Source organism: Tinamus guttatus, unplaced genomic scaffold (assembly GCF_059628265.1).
Source record: "Tinamus guttatus ecotype Peru unplaced genomic scaffold, ASM5962826v1 Tinamus_guttatus_pri_ptg001238l, whole genome shotgun sequence".
Classification (NCBI taxonomy): Eukaryota; Metazoa; Chordata; class Aves; order Tinamiformes; family Tinamidae; genus Tinamus; species Tinamus guttatus.
Window position 1 is genome coordinate 16,513 of NW_028289772.1, and position 19,636 is coordinate 36,148.

The 19,636-nt window shown below is 66.4% G+C and overlaps 1 protein-coding gene across 1 annotated transcript; it reads left to right on the top strand.

Moving 5' to 3' along the window:
- Nucleotides 1–1,648: 1,648 nt before the first annotated feature.
- Nucleotides 1,649–15,186, top strand: LOC148590585 (uncharacterized). The gene is given in 10 exon segments (XM_088538846.1): nucleotides 1,649–1,741; nucleotides 2,072–2,181; nucleotides 3,173–3,327; nucleotides 4,784–4,935; nucleotides 7,932–8,189; nucleotides 12,126–12,827; nucleotides 12,892–14,262; nucleotides 14,352–14,630; nucleotides 14,691–14,869; nucleotides 14,871–15,186. Coding segments are annotated over 10 exon segments (3,606 nt in total). The 5' UTR covers nucleotides 1,649–1,657.
- The last annotated feature ends 4,450 nt before the right edge of the window (nucleotides 15,187–19,636 follow it).

The following is a 19,636-nucleotide window of genomic DNA, read 5'->3' on the forward strand; positions in this document are numbered from 1 at the left end:
GGCCTCCGGGGTGGGCGGGGCCTCCGGGGTGGGAGGGGCATCCTGGGTGGGCGGGGTCTATGGGGCTCGGGGGGGGGTGGAACGTGTTGGAGGAGCAGCTGACCAAGAACCTGCACATGGAGCGGGTGGGCGGGGCCTCCCGGGTGGGCGGGGCCTCCAGGGTGGGCGGGGCCTCCGGGGTGGGCGGGGCCTATGGGGCTCGGGGGGGTGGAACATGTTGGAGGAGCAGCTGAGCAAGAACCTGCACATGGAGCGGGTGGGCGGGGCCTCCGGGGTGGGCGGGGCCTCCAGGGTGGGCGGGGCCTCCGGGGTGGGCGGGGCCTATGGGGCTCGGGGGGGTGGAACATGTTGGAGGAGCAGCTGAGCAAGAACCTGCACATGGAGCGGGTGGGCGGGGCCTCCGGGGTGGGCGGGGCCTCCTGGGGGCGGGGCCTCCTGGGGGCGGGGCCTATGGGGCTCGGGGGGCGGAACATGTTGGGGGAGCAGCTGACCAAGAACCTGCACATGGAGCGGGTGGGCGGGGCCTCCGGGGGTGGGCGGGGCCTCGGGTGGGCGGGGCCTATGGGGGTGGGGCTTTGGGGGCGGAGCTTTGGGGCTCCGGGGGGGGGCGGAACGTGTTGGAGGAGCAGCTGAGCAAGAACCTGCACATGGAGCGGGTGGGCGGGGCCTCCGGGGTGGGCGGGGCCTCATGGGGGCGGGGCCTATGGGGTGGGGCTTTGGGGGCGGAGCTTTGGGGCTCGGGGGGGCAGGACGTGTTGGAGGAGCAGCTGACCAAGAACCTGCACGTGGAGCAGGTGGGCGGGGCCTCCTGGGGGCGGGTCAGGGAGTGGGCGGTGTCTGGGGGTGGAGCCTTGGGGGTCTCAGATCCGCCCCCCTCCTTTGGGGCTCGGTGAGCTGCGGTGGGCGGAGCCACGTGGGGGCGTGGCCTCGGGGGGGGCAATGAGGGGCGGGGCCTCGGGGGGTGGGGCCGGGGGGGGTCCCACCTCCCAATTGGGCGGAGTCCCCACCATTGGGGGCGGGGCTTAGGCATAGGGGCGTGGTCGACGGAGGGGGCGTGGCCTGGTCTGACCCCGCCCCCTCCCGCAGGACCTCGAGGCGCTGTCGCAGGAGCTGGAGCGGCTGCGCAAGGAGCGCGGGGCCCCCCCGGGGCCGCTGCCCCTTTAAGGGGGCGTGGCCTGCCCGCAGGGGGGCGTGGCCTCCGCAGCCCCCCGCCCCTTGCCGCTGTACATAGCCCCCCCCATGGGGGCATTGCCCCTTTAAATGGGGGGCATTGCCCCTTTAAGAGCCCCGCGCATGCGCCCTTTATCCCTCCCGTCAATAAACGCGATTTGAACCGCAGCGGCTTCCGTCCCTTTATTGGGCGGGGGGGAGAGCTGGAAACGCGCTTCCGCCCGGCGCCGGCCACACCGCCCTTTCCCTGACGTCACTTCCGCGCGGCGCTCCGGATGTTGTTGCCGCCGCCGCGGCCGCGGGACGGAGCCGCCGCCGCCGCCGCTCCCCGCGTCCTTCCGCCTCGCGGCGTGACGTCAGCGCGGTGACGTAACACCGGCGGGGGCTTCCTCTCCCCCCCCCTCCCGCGTCGGTTGGCGGCGGCTCCGCCCTCCCCCCCCCCCCGCCCCGTTACCGGCCACCGCTCGAGCCGCCCCCCCCCCCCGCCATGGCGGCCGCGGGGGGCGGGGCCTGGCCGGGGGGCGGGGCCTCGCTGGAGGAGGAGTGCGAGGTCGTGCGCGTGCGCGTCAAGGTGAGCAGGGGGCGGGGCCGACGCGAAGGGGGCGGGGCCTGGCCCCCCCGTTCCTCCGGGGGGGGAGGCACGTGGCGGCGGCCAATGAGGCGCGAGGGCGGGAAGCGGAGCGCGAGGGGTCACGTGGGGCCGCGGCGGCCAATGAGGCGCGAGGGCGGGAAGCCCCGCGCGGTAGCTCCGCGCTGAGGCGAGGCGCCATCTTGTGGCCACGCTAAAAGGGCGGAAGCCGGGACGCTTGGGCCCTCCCTGCCGCATTTTCCCCATTTTTCTCCATTTTCACCCCATTTTTCCCCTTTTCTCCCCCCCTTTTCCGCCCCGTTTCCCCGGCAGAAGCGCGAGGGGCTGCGGCCGCCCGAGTTCCGCTCCTTCGCCGTGGACCCGCGCATCACGTCGCTGGACGTGCTGCAGCACATCCTGGCGCGCGCCTTCGACCTGCAGGGGTGAGCGCCGCCCCCACACGCCAGGGCCCTTTCCCGGACACGGGGGCCCTTTCCCGGCCATGGGGGCCCTTTCTGAGACACTGGGGCCCTCTCCTGGATGCCTGGGGCCCCCCATGCAGCCCCTAAGGGGGCCTATGGTCCCCTCCCCAGACGTCTGGGTCCTTTCCCGGACCCCCTATGCAGCCCCCAAGGGGGTTTATGATCCCCCTCCCCAGACATGTGGGTCCTTTTCCTGGGTACTTGGGCCCCTTTCGCAGACCCTTAGGTCTCCTATGCATCCTCTAAGGCGGATTTATGGGCCCTCCCCGGATGCCTGGGCCCCCTCCCGGACCCCTGGCCCCCTATGTGGCCCCCAAAGGGGTTTATGGGCCCCCTCGGACCCCTGGGCCCCCCATAGCACCCCTAAGGGGCCTTATGGTCCCTCTCCTGGACACCTGGGCCCTCCCGGACGCCTGGGCCCTCTCCCCAAACCCCTGGGTCCCCCATGGAGCCCCTAAGGGGGTTTATGGCTCTTGTCCCGGACGCCTGGGCCCCTCTCCTCGACCGCTGGACCTCCCATGCAGCCCCCAAGGGGGTTTATGGCCCCTCTCCCGGACCCCTGGGTCCCCCATGCGGCCCCTAAGGGGGTTTATGGGCCCCCTCCGGACCCCTGGACCCCCATGTGGCCCCCAAAGGGGTTCATGGGCCCCCTCGGACCCCTGGGCCCCCCATAGCACCCCTAAGGGGCCTTATGGTCCGTCTCCTGGACACCTGGGTCCTCTCCCCAAACCCCTGGGTCCCCCATGGAGCCCCTAAGGGGTTTCTGGCCCCTGTCCCGGACGCCTGGGCCCCTCTCCTGGACCGCTGGACCTCCCATGCAGCCCCCAATGGGGTTTATGGTCCCTCTCCTGGACCCCTGGACCTCCCATGCAGCCCCCAAGGGGGTTTATGGTCCCCTCCCTGGACCCCCATGCAGCCCCTAAGGGGTTTCCGGCCCCGTTCCCGGCCGCAGGAAGAGCTTCTCCGTGAGCTTCGCGTCCCGCGACGGCCGCGGCGGCGAGAGCTTCGTCCCGCTGGGCAGCGACGGGGACCTGGCCACGGCCTTCGGGACGGCGGGCACCGCGCCGGGGCTGCGGCTGCGCCTGGACGTGCGCCCGGAAGATGAGAGTGAGCGGGAATGGGAATAACGGGAATGGGAACAACGGGAATGGGAATGGGAATGGGGATGGGGACCTGGCCACGGCCTTCGGGACGGCGGCCACCGCGCCGGGGCTGCGGCTGCGCCTGGACGTGCGCCCCAGCGATGAGAGTGAGCGGGGATAACGGGAATGGGGACAACGGGATTGGGGATGGGAATGGGGATGGGAATGGGAATGGGGATGGGGACCTGGCCACGGCCTTCGGGACGGCGGGCACCGCGCCGGGGCTGCGGCTGCGCCTGGACGTGCGCTCCGAACGACGAGAGTGAGCGGGAATAACGGGAATGGGAACGATGGGAATGGGAATGGGAATGGGAATGGGGACCTGGCCACGGCCTTTGGGACGGCGGGCACCGCGCCGGGGCTGCGGCTGCGCCTGGACGTGCGCTCCGAACGACGAGAGTGAGCGGGGATAACGGGAATGGGGACAACGGGAATGGGGACGGGAATGGGGACGGGAATGGGGATGGGGACGGGGACGGAAATGGGGGGACAGGAATGGGGATGGGGATGGGGGGACGGGAAGGGGGATGGGGATGGGGGGACGGGAAGGGGGGGACGGGGACGGGGATGGGAAGGGGGGGACGGGGACGGGAAGGGGGATGGGGATGGGGGGACGGGGATGGGGGGATGGGGGCGGGAATGGGGACAGGGACGGGAATGGGGGGACGGGGGATGGGAAGGGGGACAGGAATGGAGCGGGGAGGGGGGCCCTGGTGTCCAGGAATGGGGCCCAAATGTCCAGGAAAAGGGACCCAGGTGCCTGGGAAAGGGGACCCTGGTGGCCGGGAAGGGCTCAGGCATCTGGGAAAGGGGCTCCAGCAGCCGGGAAGGGGGCCCCGCAGGTGGAAAGGGGGCCCAGGCGTCCGGGAAAGGGGCCCAGGCGTCCGGGAGGGGGCTCCAGTGTCTGGGAAGGGGACCCTGGTGGCCAGGAGGGCCCTGCGGGCAGGAAGGGGGCCCTGGTGGCTGGGAACCAGGAGGGCCCCGGCGTCCGGGAAAGGGGCTCAGGCATCGGGAAAGGGGCCCAGGGAGCCGGGAAGGGGCCCTGCGACCGGGAAAGGGCCCAGGCGTCCGGGAGGGCCCCGCGGGCAGGAAGGGGGGGCCCTGGTGGCCAGGAAGGGGATCCAGGAAGGGCCCAGGCGCCCGGGGAGGGGCCCAGGTCCCCGTGTCCCCATGTCCCCGTGTCCTCTGTCCCCATGTCCCCTGTCCCCAGACCCGTGTCCCCATGTCCCGTGTCCCCATGTCCCGTGTCCCCCTGCCCCAGGCCCTGTGTCCCCATGTCGCTTGTCCCCAGACCTGTGTCTCCATGTCCCTTGTCCCATGTCCCCGTGTCCCCATGTCCCCTGTCCCCAGACCCGTGTCCCCATGTCCCGTGTCCCCTGTCCCCATGTCCCGTCCCCATGTCCCGTGTCCCCTGTCCCCAGGCCCGCCGCTGCTGGAGGACTGGGACATCATCAGCCCCCGCGAGGCGGCCGGGGTGGCCGGGGTGGCCGGTGGCCCCGCGGTGGCCGCGGTCCCCGAGCGCCGCTCGCTGCTGGCGGCCGCCCTGCCCTTCACCCAGGCGCTGCTGGCCCAGGTGGGTGTCCCCAACGTGTCCCCATTGCCCCCGCGCGGCCCCAGGGTCCCCAATGTGGCCCCAGTGCCCCCAATGTGCCCCCCATTGCCCCCAATGCGTCCCCTGTGCCCTCCATTGCCCCCAATGTGTCCCCTGTGCCCCCCAGGGTCCCCAATGTGCCCCCTAGTGCCCCCACTGCGTCCCCAATGCCTCCTATTGTCCCAAAGGTGTCCCCTATTGTGCCCCGCAGTGTCCCCAATGCATCCCCAGGGTCCCCAAGGCGTCTCCTGTACCCCCCAGTGCCCCCATTGCCCCCAATGTGCTCCCCCTGCGTCCCCAATGCCTCGTATTGTCCCCAAGGTGTCCCCTATTGTCCCCAAGGTGTCCCCTAATGTGCCCCCCAGTGCCCCCATTTGCCCCCCAGTGCCCCTAATATGCCCCCAATGCGTCCCCAGGGTCCCCAACACGACCCCAGTGCCCCCAATGTGCCCCCCCAGTGCCCCTAGTGTGTCCCCAATGCCTCCTATTGTCCCCAAGGTGTCCCCCAATGTGCCCCCCAGTGCCCCCGTTGCTCCCAGTCTGTCCCCATTGCTCCTATTGCCCCCAATGTGCCCCCCAGTGCCCCCAATGCGTCCCCAGTGTGTCCCCAATGTGTCCCCCATTGCCCCCGCGCGGCCCCGGGGTCCCCAGCGTGTCCCATGTGCCCCTATTGCCCCCAATGTGTCCCCATTGCCCCCGCGCGGCCCCAATGCCCCCCATTGCCCCCAATGTGCCCCCGCGCGGCCCCAGGTTCCCCAATGCGTCCCCTGTGCCCCCAGTGTGCCCCCCAGTGCCCCCGCTGTGTCCCCAATGCCTCTTATTGTCCCCAAGGTGTCCCCTAATTTGCCCCCCAGTGCCCCCAATATGCTCCCAATGCGTCCCCAGGGTCCCCAACACAGCCCCAGTGCCCCCAATGTGCCCCCCAGTGCCCCCAATGTGCCCCCCCAGTGCCCCCTAGTGCCCCCCAGTGCCCCCATTTGCCCCCCAGTGCCCCCAATATGCCCCCAACGCGTCCCCAGGGTCCCCAACACAGCCCCATTGCCCCCAGTGTGTCCCCAGTGCCCCCAATGTGCCCCCCAGTGCCCCCATTTGCCCCCAATGCGTCCCCAGGGTCCCCAACACAGCCCCAGTGCCCCCAATGTGCCCCCTAGTGCCCCCCAGTGCCCCCATTTGCCCCCCAGTGCCCCCAATATGCCCCCAATGCGTCCCCAGGGTCCCCAGTGCGTCCCCAGTGCCCCCATTGCTCCTATTGCCCCCCGTGTGCCCCCCATTGCCCCCGATGTGTCCCCATTGCCCCCATAGTGCCCCCTTACTGCCCCGCCAATGTCCGCTCATCACCCGCCCAAATGCCCCTGTCATTCCCCCAATTACCCCCCATTGCCCCCCCAGCATGCCCCAAATGCCCCTATTGCCCCCCAATGTCACCCCATTGCCCCCCCCCAACCCACCCAAATGCCCCAATGTGCTCCCATTGCCCCCCCAGCCCCTTAGCATGCCCCAAATGCCCCTATTGCCCCGCCAATGTCCCCCCAAATGCCCCCATTGTACCGCCAATTACCCCGCATTGCCCCCCCAGCCTCCTAGAGCCCCCTAAATGCCCCCATTGCCCCCCAGCCCCCTAGCGTGCCCCAAATGCCCCTATTGCCCCCCAATGTCACCCCATTGCCCCCCAGCCCCCTAGCGCCCCCTAAATGCCCCTATTGCCCCCCAGCTCCCTAGCGCCCCCTAAATGCCCCTATTGCCCCCCCAGCCCCTTAACGCCCCCCAAATGCCCTTATTGCCCCCCAACATCACCCCATTACACCCCCAAGTGTCCCTATTGCCCCCCCAATGTCACCCCATTGCCCTCCCCAGCTCCCTAGCGCCCCCTAAATGCCCCTATTGGCCCCCCCAGCCCCCTAGCGCCCCCCAAATGCCCCTATTGCCCCCTCAGCCCCCTAGTGCTCCCCCAATACCCCTATTGCCCCCCAATGTTACCCCATTGCCCCCCATGGCCCCTCCCAGCCCCCTAGAGCCCCCCAAATGCCCCCATTGCTCCCCAGCCCCCCAAATGCCCCTATTGCCCCCCAACATCACCCGATTACACCCCATGGCCCCTCCCAGCCCCCTAGCGCCCCCCCAAACACCTCTATTGCCCTCCCCAGCCCTATAGTGCCCCCCAACTGCCCCCATTGCCCCCCAACATCACCCCATTACACCCCCCAAATGTCCCCATTGGCCCCCCAGCCCCTTAGCGCCCCCCCCAAATGCCCCTATTGCCCCCCCAGCCCCCTAGCACACCCCCCAAATGCCCCCATTACCCCCCAGCCCCCTAGCGCCCCCCCAACTGCCCCCATTGCCCCCCAACACCACCCCATTACAGTCCCCAAATGTCCCCATTGCCCCCCCAGCCCCCTAGTGCCCCCTAAATGCCCCCATTGCCCCCCAGCCCCCTAGCACCCCTCCCAAATGCCCCTATTGCCCCCCCAGCCCCCTAGTGCCCCCCAAATGCCCCCATTGCCCCCCAACATCACCCCATTACACCCCCAAATGTCCCCATTGCCCCCTCAATGTCACCCCATTGCCCCCCCAGCCCCCTAGTGCCCCCCAAATGCCCCTATTGCCCCCCCAGCCCCCTAGCGCCCCCATTGCCCCCCAGCCCTAGTGCCCCCCAATGTCCCCCCATTGCCCCCCCAGCTTCCTAGAGCCCCCCAAATGCCCCTATTGCCCCCCAGCCCCCTAGTGCCCCCCAAATGCCCCTATTGCCCCCCAACATCACCCCATTACACCCCATGGCCCCTTCCAGCCCCCTAGCGCCCCCCCAAACGCCCCTATTGCCCTCCCCAGCCCTATAGTGCCCCCCAACTGCCCCCATTACAGCCCCCAAATGTCCTCTCATTGCCCCCCCAGCCCCCTAGCGCCCCCCAAATGCCCCCATTACCCCCCAGCCCCCCCCAAATGCCCCCATTGCCCCCCCTGACTCCCCTCTTGCCCCCCAGGTTGGCCGCACCCTGGCGCGGGCCCAGGCGGCCCTGGCCTGGCCCGAAGGCGGCTCCTCCTCCTCCTCCTCCTCCTCCTCCTCCTCCTCCTGCTCTTCGGCCTCGGCCCCCCCGGAGGCCCCGGCGCCCCCCCCGGCGCCCCCCCCGCTGGGCGACGCCGACCTGCGGCGCTACCTGGGCCCGGGGGGGCGGCTGGCGCGGCCCGGCGAGCTGCGGCTGCACGTGTATCATGGCGGCGTGGAGCCGGGGCTGCGCAAGGTGCCTTCATCATCATCATCATCCTCATCATCCCCCCTGTACCCCCCTGTACCCCCGTACCCCCCTGTACCCCCCTGTACCCACGTGTACCACGGGGGAGTGGAGCCGGGGCTGCGCAAGGTGCCTTCATCACCATCATCATCCTCGTTATCATCCCCCCATGTACCCCCCTGTACCCCCCATAACCCCCTGTGCCCCCCATGTACCCACGTGTACCATGGCGGGGTGGAGCCGGGGCTGCGCAAGGTGCCTTCATCACCATCATCATCACCATCCCTGGTACCCCCCTGTACCCCCCTGTACCCCCTGTACCCCCCTGTACCCACGTGTACCACGGGGGAGTGGAGCCGGGGCTGCGCAAGGTGCCTTCATCACCATCATCATCATCCTCGTTATCATCATCCCTGGTACCCCCCCTGTACCCCCCTGTACCCCCTGTACCCCCTGTACCCCCCTGTACCCACGTGTACCACGGGGGAGTGGAGCCGGGGCTGCGCAAGGTGCCTTCATCATCATCATCACCATCATCATCACCATCCCTGGTACCCCCCTGTACCCCCCTGTACCCACGTGTACCCACATGTACCACGACGGCGTGGAGCCGGGGCTGCGCAAGGTGCCTTCATCATCATCATCACCATCATCATCACCATCCCTGGTACCCCCCTGTACCCCCCTGTATCCCCTGTACCCCCCTGTACCCCCCATAACCCCATGTACCCACGTGTACCACGGGGGAGTAGAGCCGGGGCTGCGCAAGGTGCCTTCATCATCATCATCATCATCGTTATCATCCCCCCATGTGCCCCCCTGTACCCACGTGTACCACGGGGGAGTGGAACCAGGACTGCACGAGGTGCCTTCATCACCATCGTCATCATCATCATCATCCCTGGTACCCCCTTGTATCCCCCTTTATCCCTCTCCATAAGGTGCCTTCATCATCACCATCATCATCATCACCATCCCTGGTACCCCCCTGTACCCCCCTTTATCCCTCTCCATAAGGTGCCTTCATCATCACCATCATCATCTTTGTAACCTGCGCAAGGTGCCTTCATCCCCATCCACATCATCCCTGGTACCCGCCTGTGCCCCTCTGCATGAGGTGCCTTCATCATCACGCCCATCATCATCCTCATACCCCCCTGTACCCCCCTCTATCCCCCTGCGCAAGCTGCCTTCATCATCATCATCATCATCATCATCATCCCTGGTACCCTCCTGTACCCCCCCATGCCCCTCTGTGCTCCTGTGTTCAAGGTGCCTTCATCCCCATCATCATCATCTTCCTCCCTGCTACCCCCCTGCACCCCTCTGTGCCCGTGTGGAAGGTGTCTTCATCATCATCATCATCATCGTCTTCCTCCCTTGGACCCCCCTGTACCCCCCTCTATCCCCCTGCACAAGGTGCCTTCGTCATCACCCCCATCATCATCATCATCATCACCCCTGGCACCCCCCTGCACATGGTGCCTTCATCCCCATCATCATCATCCTCCTCCTCCCTGGTACCCCCCCTGCACCCCTCTGTGCCCCCGTGTGGAAGGTGCCTTCATCATCATCATCACCCCTGGCACCCCCCTGCACACGGTGCCTTCATCACCATCATCATCATCCTCCTCCTCCCTGGTACCCCCCTGCACCTCTCTGTGCTCCCGTGCACGTGGTGCCTTCATCCCCATCATCATCATCCTCCTTGGTACCCCTCTGTAACCCCCCTCTATCCCTCTCTGCGAGTTGCCTTCATCATCACCCCATCATCATTCTTGTCACCCATCATCATCATCATCTTCCTCCCTGGTACCCCCCTGCGCAAGGTGCCTTCATCATCACCCCCACCATCATCATCCTCCCTGGTACCCCCCTGTGCACGGTGCCTTCATCCCCATCATCATCATCCTGGTATCGCCCTGCGCAAGGTGCCTTCATCATCACCTCCATCATCATCATCCCCATAACCTTCTGCACATGGTGCCTTCATCCCTATCATCATCATCATCTTCCTCCCTGGTACCCCCCTGCACCCCCTGTGCCCCAGTGCGGAAGGTGCCTTCATCATCATCATCATCATCATCCTTGTACCCCTCTGCACAGGCTGCCTTCATCCCCATCATCATCATCATCATCTTCCTCCCTGGTACCCCCCTGCACCCTCCTGTGCCCCAGTGCAGAAGGTGCCTTCATCATCATCATCATCCTTGGCACCCCTCTGCGCACGGTGCCATCATCATCATCATCACTTGTGCCCCCCTGCGCACGGTGCCTTCCTCCCCTCCTCCTCCTCACCCCCCTCCTCCCTGCCCTGCACCAGGTGCCTTCATCCTCCTCCCCTTCATCCTCCTCTTCCTCCTCCTCCTCCTCTTCCTGCTTCATCCTGTCCAGGTGCCTTCATCCTCTTCTTCCTCCTCCATTTCCTTCCTTCTTCCTCCTCCTCCATTTCCCTCCCTCCTCCTCCTCTTCCTCCCCCTCCCCCAGGACCCTCCTCTTCCTCCCTCCCATGGGGACAGCGGGGGGAGGGGGACAGAGGTGGCAGCGGGGGGGGGGGGGGGAGGTGACATCCCAGGGGGGCCCAGGCGTCCGGGTCCCCGTGACCCCCCTAACATCCCCTTCCCCCCCGTGTCCCCTTGTCCCCCTGTGTGTCCCCTTGTTCCCCTGTCCCCTCTTGTCCCCTCATTGTCCCCTCCATGTCCCCCCATCCCCTCTCCTTGTCCCACCCTTGTCCCCCCCATTCCCCCATGTCCCACCATGATCCCCCTGTGTCCCCTCCTTGTCCCCTGCTCATGTCCCCCCCCTGTCCCCTGTGTCCCCCATGTCCCTTCTACCTTCTATCCCTTGTGTCCCCTGTCTCCTGTGGCCCATGTCCCCCCATCCCCCGTGTCCCCCATGTCCCCCCTGTCCCTTGTGTCATCCCTGTGTGTCCCCATCCCCGTGTTCCCCCGTCCACCATGTCCCCCTGTGTCCCCCTGTCTGTCCCATGCCCCCCCATTGCCCATGTCCCCCTGTCCCCCCATGTCACCCCATCTCCTGTGTCTCCCTGTCCCCCATCCCGTGTCCTCCTGTCCCCCATGTCCCCCCCCCGCTGTGTCCCCCCATCCACCATGTTCCCATGTCCTCCCTGTCCCCTCATGTCCCCCCGTCCCCCCGTGTCCTCCCTGGTCCCCAATTCCCTGTGTCCCCCCTGTCCCCCACCCCTTGTTCCCCCCGTGTCCCCCCATCCCGTGTCCCCCCTGTCCCCCATGTCCCCCGTGTCCCCCATGTCCCCCGTGTCCCCGTGTCTCCCCCATGTCCCCACTGTCTCTCCCTGTCTCCCCGTGTCCTCGTCCCCTCATCCCGTGTCCCGCCATGTCCCTCTGTCACCCCATGTCCCCTGTCCCTGTGTCCCCCTCCCATGTCCCCCATGTCCCCCCCCATGTCCCCTGTGTCCCCCCTATCCCCGTGTGTCCCCTATGTCCCTCTGTGTCCTCCATGTCCCCGTGTTCCCTGTGTCTCCCCTGTCCCCCGTGTCCCCGTGTCCTCCATGTCCCCCCGTGTCCCCTGTTTCCCCCATCCCCCGTGTCTCCTCTGTCCCCTGTGTTCCCCCCCATATCCCCCATGTCCCTCTTGTCCCTTGTGTCCCCTGTGTCCCACATATCCTCCCCGTCCCATGTCACCCCTGTCCCTTGTGTCCCCCATGTCCCCCGTGTCCCCTGTGTCCCCCAATGTCCCCCATGTCCCCCCGTCCCGCGTATCCCCCCTGTCCCCTGTGTCCCCCATATCCCCCCTGTCCCTCCCTGTCCCCCCTGTCCCCCCCATGTCCCCCCTGTCCCCCCCGTCCCCCATGTCTCCCCCTGTCCCCCCTGTCCCCCCCTGTCCCCCCATGTCCCCCATGTCCCCCCCATGTCCCCCTGTCCCCCCATGTCCCCCCTGTCCCCCCTGTCCCCCCCGTCCCCGCAGGTCGTCTGGCGCTACCTCCTCAACGTCTTCCCCGCCGACCTCACGGGCCAGCAGCGCCTGAGCCACCTCCGCCAACAGGCGGCCGCCTACACCCGCCTGAAGACCCTCCTGGCGGCGCGCGCGGCGCCGGCCGAGCTGGCGCTGGTGACGGCGGCGGTGCGCGAGGACGTGGTGCGCACCGACCGCGGCCACCCCTACTTCGGCGGCCCGGCCGAGGGCCACCCGCACCTGGGCGCGCTGGCCGCGCTGCTGCGCACGTGGGCGCTGGGCCACCCGCGCGTCTCCTACTGCCAGGGCATGTCGGACGTGGCGGCGCCGCTGCTGGCCGTGCTGGACGACGAGGCGCAGGCCTACGTGTGCTTCTGCGCGCTCATGCGGCGCCTGGCCTCGCGCTTCCGCCCGGGCGGGCGCGCGCTGCCGCGGGCCTTCGCGCACCTGCGGCGGCTGCTGCGGCGCCACGACCCGGAGTTCTGGGCGTTCCTGGCGGCGCGCGGCGCCCACGACCTGCTCTTCTGCTACCGCTGGCTGCTGCTGGAGCTCAAGAGGGAGTTCGCCTTCGAGGACGCGCTGCGGCTCATGGAGGTGGCGTGGAGCTCGCTGCCGCCCGCGCCGCCGCCGCCGCCGCGCGGGGTGCCGCTGCTGGGGGCGCCGCTGGGCGCCCGGCGCGCCGCCCGCGGCCTCCGCGAGCGCCGGGGGATGCGGGCCGCGGCCGCCGCGGCGGGGGGCGGCGCGCGGGGAGGCCGGGGGGCGGCGGCGGGAGGGGAAGGGACTCAGCGAGGAGGGGAAGGGCCTCAGCGAGGAGCCCAAGGGCCTCAACGAGGAGGGGAAGGGACTCAACGAGGAGCCCAAGGGCCTCAGCGAGGAGCCCAAGAGCCCCAAGGGCCTCCAGGAGGAGCCCGAGGGCCTCCGAGAGGAGCCCAAGGGCCTCAACGAGGAGGCCAAGGGCCTCAACAAGGAGCCCAAGGGACTCAACAAGGAGGGGAAGGGCCTCAACGAGGAGCCCAAAGACCTCAACAAGGAGCCCAAGAGCCCCAAGGGCCTCCGAGAGGAGCCCAAGAGCCCCAGGGGCCTCCAAGAGGAGCCCAAGGGCCTCAACGAGGAGGCCAAGAGCCCCAAGGGCCTCCACAAGGAGCTAAAGGGCCTCCAGGAGGAACCAAAGGGCCTCAACGAGGAGCCCAAGAGCCCCAAGGGCCTCAACAAGGAGCCCAAGGGCCTCCGAGAGGAGCCCAAGAGCCTCCAAGAGGAGCCCAAGGGCCTCAACGAGGAGGCCAAGAGCCCCAAGGGCCTCAACAAGGAGGCCAAGGGCCTCCAGGAGAAGCCCAGGGGCTTCCAAGAGGAGACCAAGAGCCCCAGGAGCCTCCGTGAGGACCCCAAGGGCCTCTGTGAGGAGCTAAGGAGCCCCAGGGGCCTCCAAGAGGAGCCCAAGAGCCCCAGGAAGCTCCAAGAAGATCCCAGGAGCCTCCAAGAAGATCCCAAGAGCCCCAGGAGCCTCCAGGAAGAACCCAAAAGCCCCAAGAACCTCCAGGAGGTTCCCCAATGCCCGAAGAGTCTTCAAGATGCCAGGAACCTTCCAGAAGATCCTAAAAGCCCCAGGGGCCTCCAGCAGGATCCCAAAGGCCCCGAGAAGCTCCAAGGGGGTCTCAAAAGCTCCAAGAACCTCCAGGAGGACCCCAGAAACTCCGGAAAGCTCCAAGAGGAGCTTGGCCAAGACCCAGCGGTGCCCAAAAAGGTTGGCCAAGACCTTGGTGTCTTCATGAACGTTGGCCAAGACCTCGACGTCCCCAAGGGCGTTGGCCAAGAACCCGACATGCCCAAAAACGTTGGTCAAGGCCCCAATGTCTTCAGCAAGGTTGGTCAAGGCTCCAACACCCCCAAGGATGTTGGCCAAGGCCCCAGTGTCTTCAAGGACGTTGACAAAGACCCCAACGTGCTCAAAGCCATTGGCCAAGACCCCAACACCCCCAAGGACGTTGACCAAGACCCCAACATTGCCAATGACCTTGACCAAGATCTCAACACCCCCAAGGACGTTGGCCAAGACCCCAATGCCTTCAAGAACGTTGACCAAGACCCCAACACCCCCAAGGACGTTGACCAAGATCCCAATATCCCCAAGGACATTGACCAAGACCCCAACATCTCCAAGGACATTGGCCAAGACCCCAACACCCCCAAGAACGTTGGCCAAGACCCCAATGCCTTCAAGGACATTGACCAAGACCCCACACCCCCAAGAACATTGTCCAAGACCCCAAGGTCTTCGAGGATGTCGATCAAGACCCCAACACCCCCAAGGACCTTGACCAAGACCTCAACACCCCCAAGGACGTTGGTCAAGACCCCAAGGTCCTCAAGAACATTGACCAAGACCCCAATGCCTTCAAGGACGTTGACCAAGACCCCAACACCCCCAAGGACGTTGGTCAAGACCCCAACATCTCCAAGAAAGTTGGCCAAGACCTCAACATCCCCAAGGACATTGGTCAAGACCCCAATGTGCTCAAGGCCATTGACCAAGACCCCAACACCCCCAAGGACCTTGACCAAGACCCCAACACCCCCAAGGACATTGGTCAAGATCCCAACATCTCCAAGAACATTGACCAAGGCCCCAACACCCCCAAGGACCTTGCCCAAGACCCCAGCACCCCCAAGGACGTTGACCAAGACCCCAGTGTCTCCAAGGACCTTGCCCAAGACCCCGACCCCCTCGAAGACCCCTGGTCGGGCGCCTTCCCCTGGGACCCCCCCGTCCTCCTCGTCGTCCTCGTCGTCCTGCTCGTCGTCGGACGAGGACGAGGTGGCGGTGGAGGACGACGGGGCGCCGCTGCCGCCGCCGGCCGAGCTGGGCCAGGGCCACCCGTTCGTGCTGTTCGTGTGCCTGGCCATGCTGCTGGAGCAGCGCGGCGCCGTCATGGCGGCCGCGGGCGACTACAACGAGGTGGCCATGCACTTCGACCGCCTGGTGCGGCGGCACCCGCTGCAGCCCGTGCTGCACCGCGCCAAGGCGCTGTTCGCGCGCTACCTGCAGGGCTGGGGCGGTCCGGACACATCCGGGTGACACCGGGTGACGTTGGGGTGACATTGGGGGTGTTGGGGTGACATTGGGGTGTTGGGGTGACATTGGGGGTGTTGGGGTGTCCCCGTGCTGCACCGCGCCAAGGCGCTGTTCGCGCGCTACCTGCAGGGCTGGGGCGGCCCCGGCGCCTCCGGGTGACGTTGGGGTGACATTGGGGGTGTCGGGGTGACATTGGGGTGTTGGGGTGTCCCCGTGCTGCACCGCGCCAAGGCGCTGTTCGCGTGCTACCTGCAGGGCTGGGGCGGCCCCGGCGCCTCCGGGTGACACCGGGTGATGTTGGGGTGACATTGGGGGTGTTGGGGTGTCACTGGGGGTGTCTTTGGGGTGTTGGGGTGTCCCCGTGCTGCACCGCGCCAAGGCGCTGTTCGCGCGCTACCTGCAGGGCTGGGGCGGCCCCGGCGCCTCCGGGTGACACCGGGTGACGTTGGGGTGACATTGGGGGTGTCAGGGTGACATTGGGGTGACGTTGGGGTGTTGGGGTGTCACTGGGGGTGTCTTTGGGGTGTTGGGGTGTCCCCGTGCTGCACCGCGCCAAGGCGCTGTTCGCGCGCTACCTGCAGGGCTGGGGCGGTCCGGGCACATCCGGGTGACACCGGGTGACGTTGGGGTGACATTGGGGTGACATTGGGGGTATTGGGGTGTCCCCGTGCTGCACCGCGCCAAGGCGCTGTTCGCGCGCTACCTGCAGGGCTGGGGCGGTCCGGGCACATCCGGGTGACACCGGGTGACGTTGGGGTGACATTGGGGTGACATTGGGGGTATTGGGGTGTCCCCGTGCTGCACCGCGCCAAGGCGCTGTTCGCGCGCTACCTGCAGGGCTGGGGCGGTCCGGGCACATCCGGGTGACACCGGGTGACGTTGGGGTGACATTGGGGTGACATTGGGGGTGTCGGGGTGACATGGGGGTCTTGGGGTGTCTCTGGGGTGTCCCCGTGCTGCACCGCGCCAAGGCGCTGTTCACCCGCTACCTGCAGGGCTGGGGCGGCCCCGGCGCCTCCGGGTGACACCGGGTGACATTGGGGGTGGCCGGGTGACATGGGGGTGACATTGGGGTGTTGCTGGGGGCGCCCCGGTGACACTGGGGACAGCACTGGGGGTGTCTCTAGGGGCACCCGGGTGACATTGGGGGTGCCCCGGTGACGCTGGGGGTGTTGGGGTGTCACTAGGGGTGTCCGGGTGACGCTGGGGTGTCTGGGTGATGCTGGAGGTGTTGGGATGTCTCTGAGGGTGTCTCGGGTGTCCAGGTGTCTCTAGGGGTGTCCGGGTGATACTGGGGGTGTCTGGGTGATGGTGGGGTGTTGCTGGGGGTGTCCGGGTGTCTCTGGGGGTGTCCGGGTGTTTTTAGGGGTGTCTGTGGGTAGCTGTAGGGTGCCGGTTTCGGGGTCTCTAAGGGTGTCGTGGACGGTTGGGTAGGGTCTGTGGGGGTGTAGGTTGCGGTGTCACCCTGTCAGGGTGTCCCTAGGGGTGTCTCTAGGGGTGTCACCCTGTCGGGGTGTCTCTAGGGGTGTAGGTACGGGGGTGTCTTGGGGTGTCAGGGTGTCTCTAGGGGTGGCAGGGTGTTGGTTGGGGTGTAGGTTGGGGTGTCACCCTGTCGGGGTGTCCCTAGGGGTGTCACCCTGTCGGGGTGTCTCTAGGGGTGTAGGTACGGGGGTGTCTTGGGGTGTCAGGGAGTCTCTAGGGGTGACGGGGTGTTGGTTGGGCTGTAGGTTGGGGTGTTGGTCGGGCTGTAGGTTGGGGTGTTCGTTAGGGTGTAGGTCGGGCTGTAGGTTGGGGTGTTGGTCGGGGTGTTGGTCGGGCTGTAGGTTGGGGTGTTGGTTGGGGTGTGGGTCGGGCTGTAGGTTGGGGTGTTCGTTAGGGTGTAGGTTGGGGTGTAGGTTGGGGTGTTGGTCGGGCTGTAGGTTGGGGTGTTGGTTGGGGTGTTGGTAGCGGTGCCTGATGGGGTATCTGTGGGGGTGTCTCTAGGGGTGTCTATAGGGTCTGCGGAGCCGCCGGGGGTGTTGGGGGCCCCTTGGGTGTCTATAGGGCGGCCATAGGAGCCTATGGAGGGTCTTGGGGCACCTATAGAGCGGCTGGGGGGGCGTTGAGGACCCTATGGAGGGCCCTAAGGGACCCATAGGGGCCCCTGCGGGATCCATGGGGAGAGACGTGTCCGCGGGGACCCTATAGAGCTGCCCGGGTGCCCTATAGAGCAACAGAGGGTCCCATAGGAGCCCGCGGGGACCTATAGAGCCCTGTGGGGACCCCCAGCAGCAGCAGCACCGCCCACCGGCACCTATGGAGCGACCGGTGCGGACCCGTATGGAGCAGTATGGACCATATGGAACGTATGGAGCGGTATGGACCCGTATGGAACAGTATGGACCCGTATGGAACGTATGGACCCGTATGGAACAGTATGGACCCATATAGAACGTATGGAGCGGTATGGACCCGTATGGAACATATGGAGCGGTATGGACCCGTATGGAAAGTATGGAGCAGTATGGACCCATGTGGAACAGTATGGACCCATATGGAACGTATGGACCTGTATGCAACGTATGGAGCGTTATGGACCCATATGGAACAGTATGGACCCATATGGAATGTACGGAGCAGTATGGATGCTATGGAGCCATATGGACCCATATGGACCGTATGGGGCGGTGTGGACCCCTATGGAGCAGCATGGACCTATATGGACTGTATGGAGCAGTATGGATGCTATGGAGCCGTGTGGACCCATATGGAGCAGTGTGGAGCCGTATGGACCCATATGGACCGTATGGAGCAGCATGGACCTGTATGGACCTGTATGGAGCCATGTGGACTCCATGGAGCTGTGTGGACCCCTATGGAGCAGTATGGAGCCATATGGACCCGTACAAAGTAGTGTGGACCCGTATGGAGCAGTATGGACTATATGGACCCCTATGGACTCTATGGAGGTGTGTGGACCCATATGGACCTGTATGGCCCCATATGGACCGGTCCAGCCTCCCGCCTGGGACTCCTCCCCCACGTGGCCTTGCAGCTCCCGATATGGACCTATATGGACCAGTATGGACCTATATGGACCAGTATGGACCGGTCCAGACCTGCCTGGACCCGTACGGACCTATATGGACCGGTCCGGACCCCTATGGACCCCCATGGGCTGGGCTGGTCCCGTATGGCCCCATATGGACCAATATGGACCCGAATGGCCCCATATGGACCAATATGGACCCGAATGGCCCCATATGGACCAATACGGAGCCGTACGGACCGGTGCCCCTCCCCCACGCTCGGTGCCTTCCCAGCCCCTCCCCCCCCCCCCGTTATTTATTGTATTCCCGCCCCTCCCCCCCCCCCGGAAGGGGCCCCGGCGTCCGGGCGAGGGGGGAGGGGCCAATAAAGGGCAGAGCCGGAACCGGATGGAGCGGGAATGGGGGGGGGGGGGGGCGGGATGGGGGGGACCCGGATGGAGCGGGAATGGGGGGGGGGGGTCCCACAAGGGCCTCTCGGTGACCCCCAAATCCCACCCGGTTTATCCCGATAATTCCCAGCTCATCCCAATTCATCCCAATGATCCCCAAATCCCTCCTGGTTCATCCCAGTGATCTCCACATCCTTCCCGGTTCATCCTGGTCCATCCCGGTTCATCCTAGTCTATCCCAGTGGCCTCCACATCCTTCCTGGTTCATCCCGGTCTATCCCGGTTCATCCCGGTGACCTCCACATCCTTCCCGGATCATCCCGGTTCATCCCGGCCCATCCTGATGCCCTCCACATCTTTCCTGGTTTATCCTGGTCTATCCTGGTTCATCCCAATGACCTCCATATTCTTCCCGGTCCATCCTGGTTCATCCCGGTGGCCTCCACATCCTTCCTGGTCCATCCCGGTCCATCCTGGTCTATCCCGGTTCATCCCAATGACCTCCACATCCTTCCCGGTCCATCCCAGTGGCCTCCACATCTTTCCCGGTCCATCCTGGTCTATCCCGGTTCATCCCAATGACCTCCACATCCTTCCCGGTCCATCCCGGTTCATCCCGGTTCACCCCAGTCCATCCCGGTGGCCTCCACATCCTTCCTGGTCCATCCCAATGACCTCCATATTCTTCCCGGTTCATCCCGGTTCATCCCAGTGCCCTCCACATCCTTCCGGGTTCATCCCAGTGGTCTCCACATCTTTCCCGGTCCATCCTGGTTCATCCTGGTCCTTCCCGGTCCATCCCGGTTCATCCCGGTCCATCCCGGTTCATCCCGGTTGATCCCGGTCCTTCCCGGTTGATCCCGGTCCATCCCGGTCCATCCCAGTTGATCCTGGTCCATCCCGGTGATCCCGGTTGATCCCGGTCCATCCCAGTTCATCCCAGTGGCCTCCACACCCTTCCGGGTTCATCCCGGTCCATCCCGGTTGATCCCGGTCCATCCCGGTCTATCCCAGTTCATCCCAATGACCTCCACA